The following is a 19,957-nucleotide window of genomic DNA, read 5'->3' as shown; positions in this document are numbered from 1 at the left end:
CTCCTTTAAGCCACTAATAACAGACAGCCATATGTGCCTGCAATGTGCCCACAGCTTTTTATAGTATAATAGCATTAGTAAAACATTACACTGAAAAAGGATTCCTTTCCATGTGAGCGTGGTGGGAACAGTGAAAAAAAAAATGTTAACATATAAAACACAATGTGGCCAAGTGTTGGGATAATAGACAACCGGATGTCAATAAGTAATGATGATACCAGAGGAAGAAAGAGTCTCTCACTGCAGTACTGAGAATCCTACTCACATGTTGTTAAAGACGTCAGCTGCTGAATTTGTGACAACGTTTCTCTCCGGCGTTTAAAGAGCAGAGGAACGGGGACAAGGTTTTACGGCCGAACTCTTCGACAGCTATCTCAGGTCGAGGAAAGGCGCCAGCCGTCTCATGCCGAAGGGACATCGACGAAACGCCGGACGCAAATTGACCATGTAACCCCGTTGGAAAGTGTGTGTCGGTGCCGAGCGGCAGCACGCACAAACCCACACTGACATTCTCTGGTCACTCCTCCTCCTGTGGATGTGTGCACAAAAGAGCTTCACAGCTTGCCTTTAACTCCTCCGACTCCTCAGTGGAGGGAGATAGAGATAGAGAGAGAGAGACAGAGAGAGACAGAGAGAGAGAGAGATTTTGGGGAAAGAGGAGATCTCCCAGAACTTAATAGGAAAGGTAAAGAAAGCCAGTTTGAGATTGCTCAAGATTGAACAAGGCCAAAGTTTTGATCCAACAACGAGAAACCTCTTGTTGTCCAGAACAAGAGGTTTGGAAATGCCAAAATACTGACTGTAGAAGTGTTATTCTTGTTGTTGTTTTTTCCACAGGTTATGTACAAAACATGCAAGAGTTTACTGCTGATATAATTGTGTAAAATACATGAAAACATTAATATATGGTAATAAAAATGTGATATTTCTTGATAGAACTGAACAACTCAAAAATATTGCTGAAAAATCATCATCATTAAAAAATGCCCCTGCCCAGGAAAATGTGCCAGCTGTGACTTATTTTGTAATAAAATATTACAGAAATATATATACACCTTTGTATCTCTCCATCTTAAGAAAACTGTCTTACTGAATTACTCTCCATTTGTTCTCCTAATCCTAATATTTCAGAAATGTAGCGGGTCGGCCAGCTGGGATTCAGGCACTTGTCTCAAGGAATTCATCATTTATAGCAAATAATATCTAGCTAAATGTGATCGGCAAGCCTATTTAAGGGGGCTCACAAGCTTCATGAAGCTGCTTGAATACGATTGGATGTTACTAGTCAGCTGGTAGCCAAACAGCTGATTAATGAGCTGTGATTGTGAAGCTGTCGATGCCAATCTCCTGCTATACCCGGATTAAAACTCTCCATGTCCTCATAGGCATCAGTGTGACAATAACAAGAACTAGAATCCTGGATTGTGCAAGTGTGACGTTTATGGACATTTCTTCGTGTGTTTATGAAAGGTGGAGGCTCGACAAAAGTCCCTGTGCTGAAACTCACCCACAGCGGTTGGAGCTTGTTTTTACGGAAGGAACACAATGCAAGTCAACAAGAAATCTGTCGAAAACCAGTCACCACAAACGGCACTTCCCCGCTGTTGATCCCAACAAAAACATTGGCCCTATAATTTCAAGCTTGATGCAACGCCTTGATAAGCATAGAGGGGTTGAAAGAAATGTCGTAGCCTAGAGCAACTGCAACCCTGACAGACTTCACACCCGACAACAACAACAATACTTATGTTTCCAACTCACACTTGTAAAGATATGCATCCTCTCCCTCTCGCCTCTAAAAGCCACAAAGTGCCTTTTCAACAACGACAAGTGTGAAGCCAAAATACAGTGGAGACGCTGCAGTTTCCTGGAAACTCTTCTCTCTCGTTTTAGTGAGAGGGAACCATATTTAACGGGAGTTGAACTCATGTACATCTGTCTGGCCGAACACACACAGGTGTGTGTGTGTGTGTGTGTGTGTGTTTGCATACTTGCACTCGTTTGTGTTTCTGCTCACATCTAAAGCTATGATTGTGTTTGTGTATACGTTTGGGTGCGTGATGCCTTCCTGGGATCAAACTGAGCCTCGAACACAGTATCACCATAATGTGACAGAAGCAGGCAGCTTGGTCCGGACACACACACACACACACACACACACACACACACACACACACACACACACAGAGAAACAGAATGAGAGGAGACTTACACCTTTTCTATTTTAGCAAGGCCTATTTCAAGCTGCTGCAGAGACTCTTTATGGGCAATGATAGAAGGTAGCCAAGTAACCTCTGACCTTTGGCTATCTGGGAGACCGACAAAGAAAACACTTGGGGGGGATTAAAGATATAACATCTCCAGCAAGCATCCCTCTTCAAAAAATAAATCACTGTCATTTTGGGAAATTCTGCTTTCGTTGCAGACAACGGTCATGAAAAATGCTCTAAATCAGTGTTTCTCAAACTTTTTTTTCCCCTGGGGAAAGTTTTTATCTATAAAACGTGAGATGAGTGAATTTGTGCGTAAATGAAGATTCCTGAACATTTCCGCATCACCTTATATCACCTCTGAATGTTAAACCATCCATTTAGAAGAGACATGCATTTGATAAATCACAATGTAGATGGAACAAATGCATTGAGGAGTAATTAACAGTTATTTAAAAGTCTCATTTCCTCTCGCCTTTCAAAATACAAGTATGCTACAATAACCAGAACAATACATAAACAATGAAGGCTCCCTCATGTGGCTCAAAAGTGAACTGCAGATATGAATGTTGAATAAAAGTCTATGGGAGAAATTCTGCAAATGTATCTGGTGACCCAAATCAAATCTCCCTGACTCAGCCTTCGGGAATAACTGCTCAACCTCTTTAGCTGTATAATGGACTGCAACATGTACTGATAACTGTAATTACTGTATCAGTGAATGATATACACTTGAACAACACTTCCCCTTTAATGGTTATATATAATACATCACCTATTTTAAAGACTATCAACAATAAATATCAGCTTTTTATCAAACATGAGGAAAGTCACTCCGGTGCTTAAAAAAACAAGCTGACCATCCCAACATCACTCTGGGAAGGCCAAACAACAGGCCCGCTGCTATCGCTGAGGGCGTAGCATCGCTTCCTTTTTTGGGTGGCAGAGAAAGTAGCACTTTGGTCACAGAGTGACCACTGCTCCCTCAACAGGAAGGCCATGTCCATGCCTGTGGCTCAACCCAGGAATGTCTCGCACGGCGCTCACGTCCCACAGGGCCTTTGGCTTCGCCGCGGTTATCATTACACCACAAATGAATGCAGTGATGCAAAAGCCTCGCCTCCGTTTCAAAACATGATTTACGATTTGCATTAAGGACAGCACGGAGAGCTCTTTATGCTGATTCTGGTCGATATTTGCACCGTACGTGAGCAGGCTTTTTATATTTCCCGTGTGATTTACATGCAGGTTTTCCTCTTGTGATGGTCTGATGCTTCAGCGTGGGAGCAACGTTGAGATGCATTAAAGTGACGAAACACTACTCTATACTCAAGAAGCACAGCTGCTGCTCTGCGTCTCGTCTCAGAAAAAACATTCCGACGCTGGTTTGAACTTAAACATGACTTTAGTTTGACCCTGTCGCGTGGGAGTTTTAAAAGGGAAAAGTGTGAAAAAGGCTTTATACTCCATTAGGACGCAGGCGGAATCTTTCCTCTGTGTCACGCACAGAAACACAGAAACACAAAAGCAGCCTTGTTCCGGAGGTCGGCCTGGTTGCATGCCGTTTGTGTGTGTGTGTGCGTGCGTGTGAGAGACAAAACTAAAATAGAATCCCGGCTTCTTCTCAACCACATTAAAGTGCATTTCCACAGTCACATGTACAGTTTGCATAACATTCACGCAAAGTGACCTTTCGATGAGAAGTTCACGGGGAGGATGCCACTAAAAATACACAATCCACTCACTGAGAGATGGCTAACGAAGGAAGCTAGTGCAGCCTGTTCCCCGAGGGGCGTTTGCCCGAAATCGACAAACTCCGTTCAAGTAATGCAGTGGTAATGTGTCGCATGTGACAATCCACTTACTTTAAACAAGTTAGACCTAAAGTTGGTGGGAAATTATTTCAGGTTAGCCTAAAGTAGGTGGGTCCTAAGGGGTGACAGATACTTTATATACATTAATCATGGCCACCTTATAAATCACAAGTGAAAGATGATTCAGTTAGACAGTACTACTAATACTGCTCTTAATGTTCTGACCAGAAACATAGAGCTAAATGCAAAATACACGATACATAATTCCTATGATCCAACTGTACTGACCGTCTGTGACGTCCTCACAATTCTGATTGAAGTTTTCATAGGAGTCCCAGCGGATCAGAGGGTCTTGCGTGTTGTAGTCAACCGAAACGCTCGGCCCGTTTTCCAGCTGATCCACACCTTGACCCAAAGTACAAAGAGGCAGAGCAGAACATGTGAATGTCTTAAATCACGGGAGGGAGAAAAACAGATCACATTCGTGCACATCAAATGAATGAAGAAGAGTTTCGAATGTTCTCCTTTAATAAGTTAAATAATCATATTTTTCCACTTTATTTGCCTTTTTAACAGATTTCAATGAGTTTTTGAGTGTTTACAATCAAAAGAAATTGGAAAAAAAGGAAAGTGGCATCATGTCAGACTACTCGTTGAGAGTCGTACTACCACCTCCAACATCCCTGGTTCAGATCCAGCCATTGTCTTTTGTTGCAAGTCACCTCCCACACATTTCCTGTCTGCATCTCTACTATATGCCCTGGGCAGTAAGAAGGTGAAATACAATCATCCAGTACAGCAATAAAACGAAACACGTTGATTCTTACCATGTATTTTCTCTGGTCCAAAGGAGAAAATAAACTCCACTTTTCCATATTCTGGAAACCTGTCATCTGTACACAGGACGTATAAAAGGGAACATGGGCCTTTAGTTTTCAGACTAATTATTAAATGTACATCAACAATCATAACAGCAGGAAATAGATGCAAATAGCTGTTAGCTGCAACGATGCCATCAGCTATGTGTGTACGGGAAGTTCTGTTAGCTGTTAGCTGAACGCACAACAACACACGTCCAAAACAATGTCACTGAGGAAACTATTTCCCACTTTGTCTCTGGCCTCAGAGCAGCGGCCAGTGTTTGCGGCCCGGGTAGCGGCTGCAGCGAGGAAAGAGTCAGCAGTTAGTCAACTGACAATAAAAACAAGCAATAAAAGGTTGAGTCACTGCGACCACAAGAGGTCCGTGAGCATGCAGCACCCAAAATAGTATGCAGTTTGTGCAGCAGTATACGGGATTAGCCGTGGACAGACACGCAGATGCACACACACGACTGATCCCATTGTCTCCTGGCAGAGATAAAAATGGTGCAACACTTCAACGCAAATGACTCAGATGTGCTCATACACATTGTAATGAGAGGTTCTGAGGTCTTCATCCCGGATGTCTTACCTTTGAAGGTCTCGTCGAGCTCGTCTTTCCCGAACACAATCCCCAGGTCGTGGACGGCGCAGGTGTGAAACTGCACCCGGAATATCACGTCTCGGCACGGGCTCCGGTAGCGCTTGTGGTAGCACTTAAGCTGGAGGGCAAAAAAAAAAAAAACATCAGAGGAACTTCAAACAACCTTGGACAGCGTCGGCGTCGTAGAAAGCTGTGCCAACGAAACGCAACAAGTCAGTTTAATATGCTTGGATCGCAGTTGGACCCATTTTAGTCCCACAGGTACGCTGACCATGCATCTGATTGGATCAATAACTGTTTCAGGTGTCAACTCTGGAAAGAAAAAGGGGTTTCAACGAAAATAAACTGCAAAATCAAATCACTCCTAAGAGCTGAATAGCTGAGCTGAACACAATATGAAGTGATCTGTGTGAAACACGATCCAGAGACACGCCAGCTTGATTCAGTGCTGCACTGGCTCAGAGCTAGAGAATGCATTTATATATTTATATGCTACAACAACAACAACACATGACTGTAAGAGCAACACTAAAACCACACATGGGAAAATCTCTCTCTCTCTTCCTCCTGCTGGTTCTTGATGGGCGTCCTGGTGCTGTTAGGTTTTTAACAAGGACCTCACATTTACAGGTACTGGAGTAGATCCCCCAACCCAAACAACTTGCAGCTCATAAACTCCGGCTGGTAGGAATCTAAAATTAAAAATAAAAAACCTGACATAATTAAAAGGAATTTACCATCGTACAAAAAGGAATGTCAATTGCAGGGGAATAAAACTGCAGCTAGAAAAATTTGTCAAATATGGTCTTGAGAGACTCGCCTTCCACTAAAACTATTTTCTTCCTGTAGGACCAAAACATATAAGGTTCCCTAAATCCACACGAGCACATAAAGAATTGAGGACGAGAGGAAGGCGAAGTAAAATATCCTGTGGCTTAGTGCAGCTTTCAGAGGATATAGCAAACCTCCCACTTAGGGCTCTGTTTCATGAGAAACACAATGGTGCCGGGCCAAGTTCGAGAAGTGGAAGGAAAACATTCATTGTAAGCTTACATGTTGCCTTTAGAGCCCTAACGCGTTTTCATTTTCATTTTCACGCACTGGCCTAAACCTAACCAAAGCCCTTTGCACCTTCATGAGGATATAAATAATATGTTATGTTACAGGAGGTTTGCTGGGAAAGAGGTTAATTTGCTTTCTTGCTGTAAATATGAAGATTCAGATGATGGTTAGCTTAGCTTAGTGAGCAAAGATATAGTCCAGTACATAACCCCTCCTAAGACCACAGCTTGCTATTTATACATCTGGGTTCTTGTTCCGATTAACCCTTAGACCATAGGGGTGAGTACCTCACGATACGATACGTATCACGATACTTTGGTCACGATACGATACGTATCACGATATTGCGATATAATTAAAGATGAAAACACAAGTACCTGTATATGTACATCAGATGATATTGATCAGAGGACAAATTGAGTCAAAACTATTTCATTCAAAACAGCCTCTCCATTTTATTAATTCCCATGAAATTCACTGGAATAAATATTATTATAAAATCAAATGAAAAAGGATAAAGTACTGCATTCACAATGTGTCTAAACATGAATCTTTTTTTTTTTATTCCTTTAAGGTTCCTCACTGTTTGCTAACTTGAATCTGAACTCAGAGTTAAATTGACAAACAAGGCTGAGAAGCAAACAGCCAAAACCTGAAGAATTTTTGAATCGTGTTTATAAAGATTTTCCTCTGTTATTATCTTCCTTCTTTTATTTTAATCTAACCATTCAGTAATTAGTCACTTTTTGGCAGTCATAATACCCACAACTCACTGCCACAAACACATACCACTGCAGATTTAAATGCAGGAGCACGCGCCGCACTGATTGATGTCTCTCCCATTTGGCCATAAGGCCACAGCTCACATTCCCCCAGTTATCTGAATAATAACGAGCGTCGGCGGCCCGACGATGCGTTCAGCAGAATCCATTAGTCCGTCTTCAATAAAGGATGAGATATGAGCGGAGCTCTGAGCGGCCAATCAGAGCGGCCTTGAGCATCCAGCAAGTGCTCCTTTTGAAATTCTCCATGTTGAAATTACGAGGACGTCTCGTGGACGACGTCTTGGCCCGCATGACAGCAGGAGGAGAAACTTAAACGCCACTATAAAATCCCCAAAAATGTGAAATCATTTCTCACAAAGACCCGTCAATAACCATCTGACATGCACTTTAACATGATTATGTCATGTTAAAACAATCCCCTGCGTTTTTTCCCAGACGCCGTTGGAAAGGAAGCCCAGTGAAGTACATTGCCATTTTGACGTCATAGTTTCCAGCAAACATATTGTGTGCTAATGAGTCTATAAAATGAGGTATAGGACCCGGTCCAACTGTCTTCCCCCAACGTTTTTATGGCCCTATTCCTTCTATGAATGGACACTATAAACTGCTGCAGCACATGCATTCATCACATGGCAAGACTGGAAAAACCAACTGGATTTCCTCAGTATTAATATACTATCAAAAAAAAATCAGTGCATCCTCTTTAAAATTCTGCAGCTGTTCTCATATAATAATAATCATAATTTAGCATCCATTATTTCTATTTATTACTGGCAGTGGTAACATGTTGGAAACATACAATAAACTTTCTGTTATTGGCTTCACATAGGATTTCCAGTTTCTGGGTTCCCAGTCGGAACGTGAAAAACAAATAAGATCTCATTAGAAGTATTTTTTTAAGTGTTGTATGACAGTTCTTACCAAGATGTCCCCTTTCAGAAGAAGACCAGGTTCGATGGTGATGCAGATGCTGGTCTGGCTGTCGCCCTGAACATTACTGCAGCAGGAGAGAAACAACATGTTAGATAACAAGCCTGCCTTCACCATTCAATACGATCCAAAATCACTCCATTACATAAGTCCACAGTCTCCTTTTCTCATGTTGCCTCTCTGGGTATAACCATGCCCACATGATGGACAAACAATCCCTTATTTGCCTCACTGGTCGCTGAGCGGAACCGCGGTGGGGCCCTGAGGCTAATTTGGGGTATTTGTGTCCACAGGATTGTCTAAGTGGGAGAGTGGGATCAACGGGCGGAGAGTGTTAATGGAGAGCATGTGAGAGAGAAAGTGGGGAGGAATGTGATTTAGGGCCTTTACGTGGTTGACAGTCTGGAAGTATATGTGCACTGATTGTGTCACACTTTGTTATGGCGTATGCTGTGAACGTGTTTATAGTATTTACACTATTGCAAGAATGGACGTAGTAGAAACCAGCAGGCTTTACTGTTTACAGTAGTGACTTTAAAACACTTCATCACAACTCATGAGGATCACGACATAGAGGCAGGACAAAAGGACCAGGGAGTCTCTGGAGCATCTTTCAGCTTATTGTTTTGGTTTTCTCAACCTCTGCTCTTATTAAGCTCATTTCTAGCTGCAGCCGGCAGTCCCTCCTGTTATGTATGCTCCCTGGCCCGCATCATATGGTGGTGACATGCTGGGAAACATGGAGTTCCCAGAGATCAACACTGAGCTAAAAGTGAAAAGTTTGGATTCATCAGGTGGCCAGGAACACGACTCCAGATAAATGATAATGTTGCTATGTGCATGAGCATTTGTTTGCTAAAGTTAGTCAACTTTTAAAGGGTGCAAATATGTAAATGCTGTGTTTCCATCTTGTATAGAAAAAGCCAATCTTCTCTGACGGTCTCGTTTAGTTATGTAAGACATACAGAGGCATCAGTATTAAATTTCCCCACGGTAACGTTGAGGTTTAAAATGCTAGATACGTGCAACAAATTGCACTTTTAGCGATGGAATCTGCATGATCTGACCTTAAGGATTAAGTCTATTTTTGAGATATGAAAAAGCTGATTTTTATACCTTCATAAAATAACCTGTGTCTGTTCTATTTAAACATAAAATGCTTTTAAATGTACTGTAACTGTAGCCTGTATACCTGCCTCCCCCATCTGAGGGCAGTGCAGCCCTCCCCTCCTCCAACATTTCCTCTTCCCAAAACAACAACAACAGGAAATCAGTGAATCCATGGATTTCCATTTTCCTGGCCCTGGGAACCAGTGGGTTCCTCTAGCAGGGAGACCCCGCAGGCGTCCACACAGATGCCCGTCTTCCTGTTTCATTGGCTCTCCAGTCACAAATACCACTAGGAGTGACTGCGGGATCTAAAGCAGGGAAACGACAGCCTGCAGCCGGGGAGGCCGGTTAAATCCAATAATGTGAGGCAAGCACAGTGTGTAAACTGGCATGAGTGATGGTGTGTGTGAATATTGTGGGGCAGGGGAGTTAAGGGAGAGGCTATAAAGGAAAATCAGGCTTTTTTTTTATTATCGAGCTATTACGAGCTTGCTATCCCTGGAATCTTGTAAAAGCATTGGAGTGTGAGTATGTTTGAAGACTTACTAGATCCCAGATGTGTACACGGGCTGCATGGCCTGGTAGATTTTGAGAAAAGGACGACAACCTGGAACGCAATTTTTGAAAAGTTAGTCAATGAAAGTTAGAAAAAAAAAAATAGAAATAGTGTGTGTGAAAATGCATTTCTGTGCACGACACTCACCTCCTTTGGACTCAAAGTTGGGGATGCCGTGCATGATGACGTGGTGAAGGAACAGGGGTTTGTTGTTGATCTTGATGTGTCCGGAGAGCAAGCCGCTGAAGTACTCCACATACCTGAGCAAGGCAGAGGAGGAAGGAAGGAAGACGTAAACACACTGCTCCCCTTCTGTCAAATTGAATCGTGAATCCTAGTGTTTTACAACAAAGTGATGAAGGTTTAATCCTGTGTTCATCACAACAGAGACAGATAAGTCAGGGGTTAATAGAGAGGAGAAAATGAATTTCGGACATTTGTCTTTTTTGCTGGATGTGTGAATAGGCTAACAAGTAAGATATATCAACATTATAAGATGACAAAGTGGCATATAGAATCAATTAATGGAGCTTAAAGTATTAAATTTGATGGAAAAACAAAGGACTCTTTGTGACACAGTTCACTTTGGGGTCGAACCAAATGCGAAACTCCGGTTCTGAAAAGTGAAGCCAATGTGGAATTTGCCTTTTTAACCCTTTTAGTTGGAATTCCCAGCCATGTTGTGTACCTATTTAACTATATATGCATGAATATATAGTCAAATAAAGCATAAAGCAGGGTATGCTTCAGGGTGTGGCTAGTTTGTGATGGACAGGCTGCTACCGTTGCGTTGTCCAGTCTTTCACACTGTTTCAGTTCAACGAGGAAGGGAAGCTGACCTTTTCTGAGACGGCTGGCCCACAGGAAGCACTTTGTCTTCATAGAAGCGCTTCATGGCGAACCTGTCCAGAGCCTGGTCAGCACTGCATTCACACAGGAAACACACGCTACATGTGAGGTTAACTCACTTCCACTCCAGTATATACAATGTATACGTACAGTACTTCAAGTATATCATATGATGTATGAGTGTGCAGCTTTATCACAGTAAGCATTTTAATTTATGCAAAGACGTCATGATGCACTCAAGCATAGGATTAATAACACGAGATTCACCTTTCACAATAAACAATCAGGAAAAACAATAAGTTCATTATGATAAGTAATAAATAAGATGTCTTTCATCTCCTCTCATATTGTAACATAATGTCATCCTATTTGGACTTACCTAAAATCATATCCAATCATATGAAAGAAACAGAGGTGCAGTTCTAATCTGAGCCTTATGATCCAGTGACGATGTTCAAAATTCTCATAACAATCTTCCTTTCTCCGAATAAAAGAGCTTTTCTCCAGTCTTGTGTTCCCCCCCCTCATGCTTCTGTTCATCACATCTCCGTCTGTTCTACCAACGTGGCCTTCAGTCTTGTGATGAACAATGCTGGGTTATTATGTAACGTGTCCTCGCCGTGTCTCCCCCTCCTACCTCTTCTATTTATCTAAAAGAAATACATATCGATCCCACCTCCCCTCTATCTTTTCTCCCCTGTCTCTCTCTCAAAGTGAGTTGAGACTTCCCCCCCCCCCCCCCCCCCCCATTAGACCTACCTGGCAGATATGTTGCTGTAATGCATGTAGGCAGCCACCACCACTCCAGTTCTGCCCCGGTTGCCCTGAAGAGACATGAATAGAGTAAAGGTCAACTACAGATGTTATCTTCTGGATCATAATGGTGTCCCATGAACATTTTACAATGTATAGAATATTCATCAGCAAAATGATACAGACACAATTAGAGCCTAAACTCCGACAGACTTTTTAAAACTCCTTATAAATGACTTAAATCAGCCTCCAAGCCCAGGTCTGGTGACATCATCAGGGTTATTTATTCAGCTATTAGTGACCTCCTTCAGGACCCCTTAAGATTTGGTTCCATTAATGATATCAATTTCAATCATAAAAAATCCATTATATATGTAACCATACCTGTTAATAAAAATTGAATGGCATTTTAATGTGTATTTCACAGAGGAAGTCCAAGCACGTTACCACGGTAACAAAGTAGTCTCGGATTGCATTTATTTTACATATCCACTCATCCATAAAACAAGGGGTTGCTGTGGAGGATAAATATGTTCCACATTATAAATAACGTGGTCCGCTTAAACAGCGTGGTGCCCAGTGGAAATGATTTGTTGATACGCGTAAAAAAAACACCAACACGGCCTGCTTCCTTAGTGACCACCGCAACTTCCAAGGCCACACTCACACTCATCATCAGCAGCATTACTCAGCTCGCAGTAAAACAACACCGGTTGTTATGGCAGCCGACTTTGTTTGTAACCTCCCTTGTGGGAACGTCTTGGAATGAGGCGGCTGATCCCGTGGTCAATTCTCATGTTGCAAAACACAATCGGAGACGCAGCGGGGTTAACATGAAAATGATAAGGTATTATGTTCCGGGACCTCGGTCCAGCCGCTTTTTATGGTTCGCCGTGTTTGGGAGCCAGGCGAGTGCGGTTCGCCACAAGAGCATAACGCGACGCGGGTTAGGCAACAACACAAAAGCGTCGGTCAATTCAGGTTTCATGGTATTGTTGCGAGTAAAAAGGGTAAATAAACTGAAGAAGCCATGATGTGTGGCGTGTCTCACCTCCCTAATTTGTGTTTTGCTAACCCTCGTCCAGCATTACCCAACCCAAACAAGCACAGAGGGACACACACAAACACACAGACACTCCACCCCGAATATCAGCGCCTCACTCATCGCCTCACACACACACAGAAGGAACAGCTGCAGCCTCGGGAAGTGTAGGCGTCCTGAGAAGAGCCTGATAGCACCCTCTACTGTCTGGAGGCAACGAGGCCCACCTTGTTGTGTATGACCACCACGTTGTGGCTGTCGGCGCTCAGCCACGTATCCATGGCCTTGCAGATGCTGCAGATTTTGTCCAGGGCTGGAGCGTGGTGGTCGGGCCAGCCGAAGTCCAACACCTGGGAGGGATCAGACAGAGTGGTGGTTAATAGGATATGTGGGAGAGGAGAGGAGAGGAGAGGAGAGGAGAGGAGAGGAGAGGGGAGGAGAGGAGAGGAGAGGAGAGGAGAGGAGAGGAGAGGAGAGGAGAGGAGAGGGGAGGAGAGGAGAGGAGAGGAGAGGAGAGGAGAGGAGGAGAGGAGAGGGGAGGAGAGGAGAGGAGAGGAGAGGGGTGGATAGGAGAGGAGAGGAGGAGAGGAGAGGGGAGGAGAGGAGAGGAGAGGAGAGGATAGGAGGAGAGGAGAGGATAATGATGCTCTCAGGTTTACCTTTGGATTAAGCTGGCTGATGTCATAACGCTTCTCACTGAGGTTGAAGAGCTAAAGAATAATATAAACATTATATATGATTTAATAATAAAGGTTGACAAAAATTCCAATCGGATGTGCAGTGATGTTAATGTGAGTGTAGATAAGCAGGTAGGAGTGATGGAGATCAGCTGATGATCGGCTGATGGTCTGTCTGAACTGATGCACAAAGGAGAAAAGCAGCGTACCAGGTAGTTGTGGCCGTGTTTGGAGCGCAGCATGGAGGCGACCTCCCGCAGGTTGCCGGCGTAGCTCTGCTCCTCCACGCTGCTGGGGAAGGAGACGGAGATGATCCTCTCTGTGATGTAGATCAGGTCCAGCTCGTAGCTCTCGTCCAGGGCCTGCAGCAGACTCACACTCCTGTCAGGGAGACGGAGAAGAGTTTGATCTTCGCCGCGGGGGTGATTGTGCAAATGGCAAATCAAAGGCACCGCTGCACGGAAAGACAAAGCGAGGAGGACTGCTGGAGCGCAAAAAGATAGCGTTTGGAATTGAATACCCAGAAGTAATGCAGCACATGTGATTCATACACATGTGCTTGTGTTTATCAGACCAGCTCGTTCACTTGAACCATGGCATTCTCCTAAAGTCTGTGTTGTTTCTCTGTTTTTATTTAATGATGTTTTCTCTGCTTTTAATTCATTTGGAAGTTTCACAGGCCTTATTTCAGAAAAATGATGTATGGTAGCCAATGGCAAGAGACAAATCGTTTTTTTTTACCACATTTAAATTGTACCATGAATAGACTTAGACTTGGGCTTCTCTTTATTGATCCCTTTGGGATGACTCCCGCAAGGACATTGGATTTAGCGTTTTAAGTTACTGTCTATCAAAGAGTGAGTTACAACTTCATTACTGCTGACTCACAATGGAGGATCAACATGCAAAGGAAGAAGACCATTCAACTTCCAATCGCAAGAATAAGAAACACAAATCTTATGGAAGTGAAGAAGAAAAGTAATCAAGAAGCAAAGTGTGAAAACCGTGGACCTCCTTCCAGTGTGAAGCATTTGAAGGCCTCACGCAGATCAGAGACACTGTTGGGTGAGGGAGATGAGGTCCCAGAGGCTCACCTGCAGTTCCATATACGGCCAAAGAGGCCGCTAGAAGCAACTTGTCTCAGTAATTTAACTACTTTTCATTTGTTTATTAGTTTATTATCATAAGGTAGGACTGTGCCTCTCTTTAAGCTGACTGTACTATCCCTAGTGTCGTTCTCAACCTGTAGAGAAGTCAACTTTAAATCATCCCGACTAAATATTATCCTCCATTGTTTACAGATAGCGTCATTGTCACGCCATTAATTACGGTGGATTTAATACGAACACGTTCGTTTCTAAGAATCTCTGGAACTCATTTCGGATTCAGTCGAGCTCACAACACAAGACAACACTGTTCCTGCAAGAAACAAATATCCTAATATGGAAACGCAGCTCATAAATACCATATCCACGATGACATAATTTGTCCCAGAGGGGTTCACATTGGCCTCCGAATTCAACACATGTTGTGCTTTTTTGGGTGTCTGAGAGGGAACACAGAACGAGGAACTGATCGGGGATCAGTGGATTGCTCCCTCCGGGTTGGGAGGTCAGGTTTATGTGATGAAACCCAGCCAGGTACATGCAGTGACCCTCCGCTCCACCTTGTTTCCCTACTGTACTGATGCCACTCAGCTGTTGTGAAGTCACCGTAACTCCTGTCACGACTTATTGCTTCATTGACTTTCTGTCAAAATTCTCCAGACAGCGAGTGCAGCATAATCTAATGCTGCGTCGCCAATTGATTTCATTAAGAGTTCAAAAATCGAACACTTATCTCATTATCTTCTGGATTTGCCTCAAAGCTTTGGGGAAATGTTTTAGATTTATTCAGGGCTTTAACAAGCAAAACATTGCCAAGAGGTGCGTTTCATTTTTTACTTTAAAAAGGCAGTGACATATTCGCTTCCTCTAAGTGCCCGAGCTGATCTCGTCTTTTCTCAGCCCGTTTCGAATGTGTGTGCAGAGATGTAGAGGTTAAGGGAGGGGCGTCCGGACCCTTTGGGGCCCAGACTGCAACATATTTCCCACATTTGTCAGCTGTGAGTAGCCCCTGAGGAAATTGCTCATATGTCTGGGACAGAAGGGCTCTCCAGGTTTACCACTCAAGAACTTGTTTCTGTACTGTACATCTGGACTCACTCAAAACTTGCTTACTGGAAATTATTCATGGAACTGATACGTCACACATGTTCTCTCACGTGTGTCGCAACAAACATCTTACTTTCAAATAGCTCAAGGTCGGATCTCTTTGTTATTTCTCTGATTTATTCTACCCTGAATCTCCCTTTTCCACCTTACTGAGTATTTCCTTTTGTCCTCTGTTTCTGCTTGTGTATGTCTTTGGCCTCTGGGTGCATTCGGGGCCAATATAGTCCTGCGGTTTGGTCCTATTCCAGATTCCACCAGCATGCGTTGACCGGCCGAGCGCCAACCTGCTTCTCATCAGCCGAAGCGATGAAGCCACTGCTGCTTTTTTTTATGCACGATGCGTATAAAGAATGGCGCATTGTCTCCCCACGTCTTAATTGCAGTGGCGCCGTGATCTCATTGGTGCATCTGACCAAACACCAACTTGTTTTCGTCAGGAAACCTGAGACATCAGGCTGTGAAACATCTCACCAGATATTTCTTAGTAGTAAAAGTGAACGACCACGACTTCTGTCTGAAACAGATCAGATACGTCCTGGTGGTGAAGACACACAGCTTCTCACAACCCCAAGGGTCAATAATCAGTCTAGATTCAACTCAGAACTTTCTCTGTCAACACAGCGTAATACTAAATACTTATTATGTTAATGTAATTTACTCCATATTGAGAGTTGAAGATGCAAGTGATTGGTTAATTTCACTCTGATCAACCTTATTTCCAACAGCAGCACAGCAAAAAAAAAAAAGCCCTGACAAACAGACTCTACCCTTCCTGCCCAACAAGTGCTACACAGACACACTAGCTGACATCGAGAGTCGTGGAGCGAGACTGTAAAACAGCTTAAAGGACTTCCATCGGTGAGGTGGCCAGAAACAGCCATTTGTTTGACTAAAATCTTTGTCATAAAAACTTCATAAGATGATAAAATGTCAGTGTGGTGTCTAGCAAAACACTATTTAGATTTATGAAATAAATAGTCCTGCCGTTGAAAAGCAGTATCAAAGCTGTACCTTCATGAAATGTCCTTTAACAAGAGTGAATATCTTTTTTAAAGGCTCTGTTTGAACATTACGAGCTCATAGATGTATTGTTGAGGTGAGATGTAGGAACCCGTCACTTATATCTAAAGTCTTTTACTGTATTATTGCTCTTGCAATGTTCCCAAAGTTGCACATTCATTTGTGGTGTATTCATGTACACAAAGTAGGTATTTTAATAAATGAACAGGGTGTCTGCAGTATGTTTACATCCTAGTTAATCTTCGACTTAAATCACATTTTTTTGTGTGCTATACAAGATTGTGCAGCCTTTATCAGAATGTAAATAAGCCAGAGCATTACATAAGAGACAACCGTCACATGACTGTGCTGTTAAGCCCTTTAGAAGTCTTAGATTTTTCCTTATATAGATGGAAAGCGACTGTAATCAAACACTTTGCTGTGATGACTGACGATGTGTCAGATGAAGTGTTTTTATAATTCGACATCGACTCTTTGACTCACTGGGAGAGAATCAAAGTGTCAGTCAAGCTCGGTGACTCTCTGTGACTCCCTCAGGACTGAGGCCAGAGGGGTCGACACCAAATATCTTTGTGTCCAACAAAACAGTGTGAGGTCCAGTTCAATGGGGGGTCACGTTGCTTCACTAATTCCCCGGTCAGAACGGCAAATATCACATTACATCCAAACTTCTCAAATGCTTCATAACTCAAGCTGAAATCAGAGGGGAACGGATAAGAGTGTGCTTAATATTTGCTTCCCCCTCCTTCATCTTTCTGTCCTTTTGGAGGAAATAGTTGTGATAAGTTCCAACAAATACAGTCCAATAAGCAGAATGAAGCCTTTTATGAGAAGCTTGGAGAGAAGAGAAGAGGTTCCTACCTCGACGGTCTGCGCCGTGACTCCATGCTCTTTGAAGATTTTGTCGAACCCTGAAAAACACAAAGGAAAATGCTGTAGTTTTAACACAGACATATGCATATACTTAAAATAATGCTCTAAAATGTACACAGTGAAATATACTATTTGTCCAACAGCCGAGCTTGTTTGAAACAGTTGTTTGTTGGTTTTAAGTTGCATCAAGAATTCTATGGTATCAACCGTTCTGGATTTACCTGCTATTGATCTGTGATTTTATTGTTTGAGAATAAAAGTTACCCCTGAACCAAGCTATCCTCTGGTGGTACAACACATTTGGTCGTATGTAGAAGGAGGAGGAGTGTATAGATTACTCCAAAGATGATCCCTCTCAACCGCTATAACAACGTAACAACCAGGTGCCAGATCGTAAGCAGCATCCAAGAGGAAGCTACGACGACGGACACGGCGCCAGTAAAAGAACAAAGGACCATCTAAATAAGGTAAATGTATATATTACTCATGCCTCTAAGATGAACACATTTTACACACTTTATCCAAAGTGCACCTTGTGGTGGGGGTCTCCTATGATGCAAAGCAGAGAGGCCCCTCGCAGAGGAAGTGCGGCTGAAGGTGATTGACTGTGTTTGGCTAGGCTATGCTTCGTCTGCCTCCCCCCTCAAAACCAGCTCAAGGAGGGAGGGGTCAAAGGCCATGTGGACTTGTTCACTCCCCTGCGATGTGTGGGTCACATGCACACAGGTGGGGGCTGTTATCCATCATCATCCATTAGATCAGTCCGGCCGGCTGAGCATCGGTGTCAAGAGCACGGCTCTCCTCCCTGGATGACTTTCAGCCGGCTCGGCTCTCCCGACACCCGACGGTCTGTCAGTGTCCATTTAAACTAACAGAGACAACATCCATGTGTCTAGTCCATCATGTGAGTGGGAATGTTCCCAGCATGTTATTGCAGACCAAAAGGACTACATTTGCAGCAGTTTAACAAAAAAAAAAATATATATTGTCAGGATGTGCATTCCTGTAACGCTAGTTCCAGCCAACAAGCTAGCAAGGAAGTCGAATGAGGTTTCTCTTGAGTTGAGTTTAGGGGCCCTGATGTTGTGGAGGCGACCGACGGTGTTAGAGATGTGTAGATACCATGTTTTTCTTTCCGATTCTGATACATGAACTTGCCAATCAGCCAATAGCAGGTACCAATCCAAAACAGGTGTGTTAAAATCATTATCATCATCATTAAGATTCTAAACAGCTGTATCCATTGCTTGATGGCCTGGCTCGGGTTAAAGCTTTTGTAAAACATGACACAAATACATACAGAGAATGAATTTCAAAGTTTGAAGATTTTCTAGTGTAAAATATTGCCAAATTGCTGATATTTTGCTAGCTCTGGCTAACGTTACACTCTCCACTAGCACATGCCTTATCGGCAAGAGACGGTATACTCTTTTTTCTGGAGCTGATGAAGATGATGATCTCTTCTTTCTCATCTCAGTTTGCAGAGTATTGATCGTGCAGATGTTCAGATCATATATTATATATCGTATACTGGTGTCAGTGTTTGCACAACCCTAGATTTTACGTTAGATTGCAGACAAAAAAAAGGCACACATCACCGCATTTCTGCATTTTTGATTTTCCAATATTTGCACACACTGTTTGAATTTGTGTTCAGATTCTTGGAAGGACGGCACAAGTGCTCAAAGACATACGGGCACAAGCGCAGGCATAATCAAATCAGATGCTGCAGCGTATGCCAATTTTCTTTTCTGTCCCAGCAAATCCACTTCACTTCCACCATTTCTATGCACCATTCCTTCACTCCGTCTCACATCTAAAGTATTCACATGAGTCCACGGCCCCGACTGAGGCGACACAAAGCAAATCCCCCATTTTCTGTCTGCACTTTGGCCTAAACGTTTCAATATGTTGCAGGGGGGGGGTAAAGAGCAGAGAGTTGCCAGAGGAGGACAGAGATGAATGAGCGCAAAAACGGCCTAAAAGAGGGTTCGGAGTCGAGCCGCGGAGCATGAAGAAGACTGTGAGTGCTTGTGCGGAGTGGAGCTGTGGGAATTGTTACGCATGAAAGTCAGGGAAAGTCCAAAGAGCTCTTAAAAAGTACCACTGTGGGGCGATCAGGACATCCCCGGATATTTTAATGACAAGGTAGAAATGTCAAAGAAATCCCATTACATGCTTTACATGGAGCCACAACTTCAACCGGCATGCAAACAAATAGCTAATTTGGCACTCAATCATGATTGCTCTAAATTGGTGTGCAGAGCATGACATGTATGTTGAAGCTGTTAAAGTGCAACCATCTGGGTAAATAAAAGTGTTGCAATGTCAGCAATGAGACAATAACTCTCTCTGTGGTCACACTGATGCTGTTTCTCATTGAAGTGCCGTACTGTGCAGTCAAGGCGATCAGTGAATCCATTTTCAAGTTACAGCAGCAGAAATCTAAAGCAGAAGACACGAGATCCTGAACATCACGTAGTCTTTACCCAAAGACCTGCTACTCTACTTTGAGAACTTTGAGTTGGGAAGGAAGGGGGGGGAGCGGGGGAGGAGAGGAGGAGGAGGAGGAGGTGGGAACAGGAGTGGGGGTCCAGCA

General features: G+C 43.2%; 1 protein-coding gene across 12 annotated transcripts in view; it reads right to left on the bottom strand.

Annotated features, from left to right (window-relative positions):
- tns1b (tensin 1b) overlaps positions 1 to 19,957 on the bottom strand; it is a 140,313-nt gene that overhangs the window by 29,767 nt on the left and 90,589 nt on the right. For 6 of the 12 annotated variants that reach the window (XM_084023389.1, XM_084023386.1, XM_084023387.1 and 3 more), the window contains 12 exons: positions 17,347 to 17,396; positions 13,462 to 13,633; positions 13,235 to 13,285; positions 12,803 to 12,925; positions 11,540 to 11,604; positions 10,771 to 10,854; positions 10,079 to 10,191; positions 9,922 to 9,982; positions 8,257 to 8,332; positions 5,477 to 5,606; positions 4,852 to 4,917; positions 4,313 to 4,429 (listed from right to left, as the gene is read on the bottom strand). In XM_084023389.1, the coding sequence (XP_083879515.1) occupies positions 4,313 to 4,429; positions 4,852 to 4,917; positions 5,477 to 5,606; positions 8,257 to 8,332; positions 9,922 to 9,982; positions 10,079 to 10,191; positions 10,771 to 10,854; positions 11,540 to 11,604; positions 12,803 to 12,925; positions 13,235 to 13,285; positions 13,462 to 13,633; positions 17,347 to 17,396 (1,108 nt within the window). Of the gene's footprint in view, positions 1 to 4,312; positions 4,437 to 4,851; positions 4,918 to 5,476; positions 5,607 to 8,256; positions 8,333 to 9,921; positions 9,983 to 10,078; positions 10,192 to 10,770; positions 10,855 to 11,539; positions 11,605 to 12,802; positions 12,926 to 13,234; positions 13,286 to 13,461; positions 13,634 to 17,346; positions 17,397 to 19,957 lie in introns of all 12 variants that reach the window. The other 6 variants (XM_084023385.1, XM_084023395.1, XM_084023396.1 and 3 more) reach the window with 1 other exon arrangement.

Source organism: Eutrigla gurnardus (genome assembly GCF_963514095.1).
Source record: "Eutrigla gurnardus genome assembly, chromosome: 12".
NCBI lineage: Eukaryota > Metazoa > Chordata > Actinopteri > Perciformes > Triglidae > Eutrigla > Eutrigla gurnardus.
This window is presented reverse-complemented; position numbering and strand designations above follow the sequence as displayed.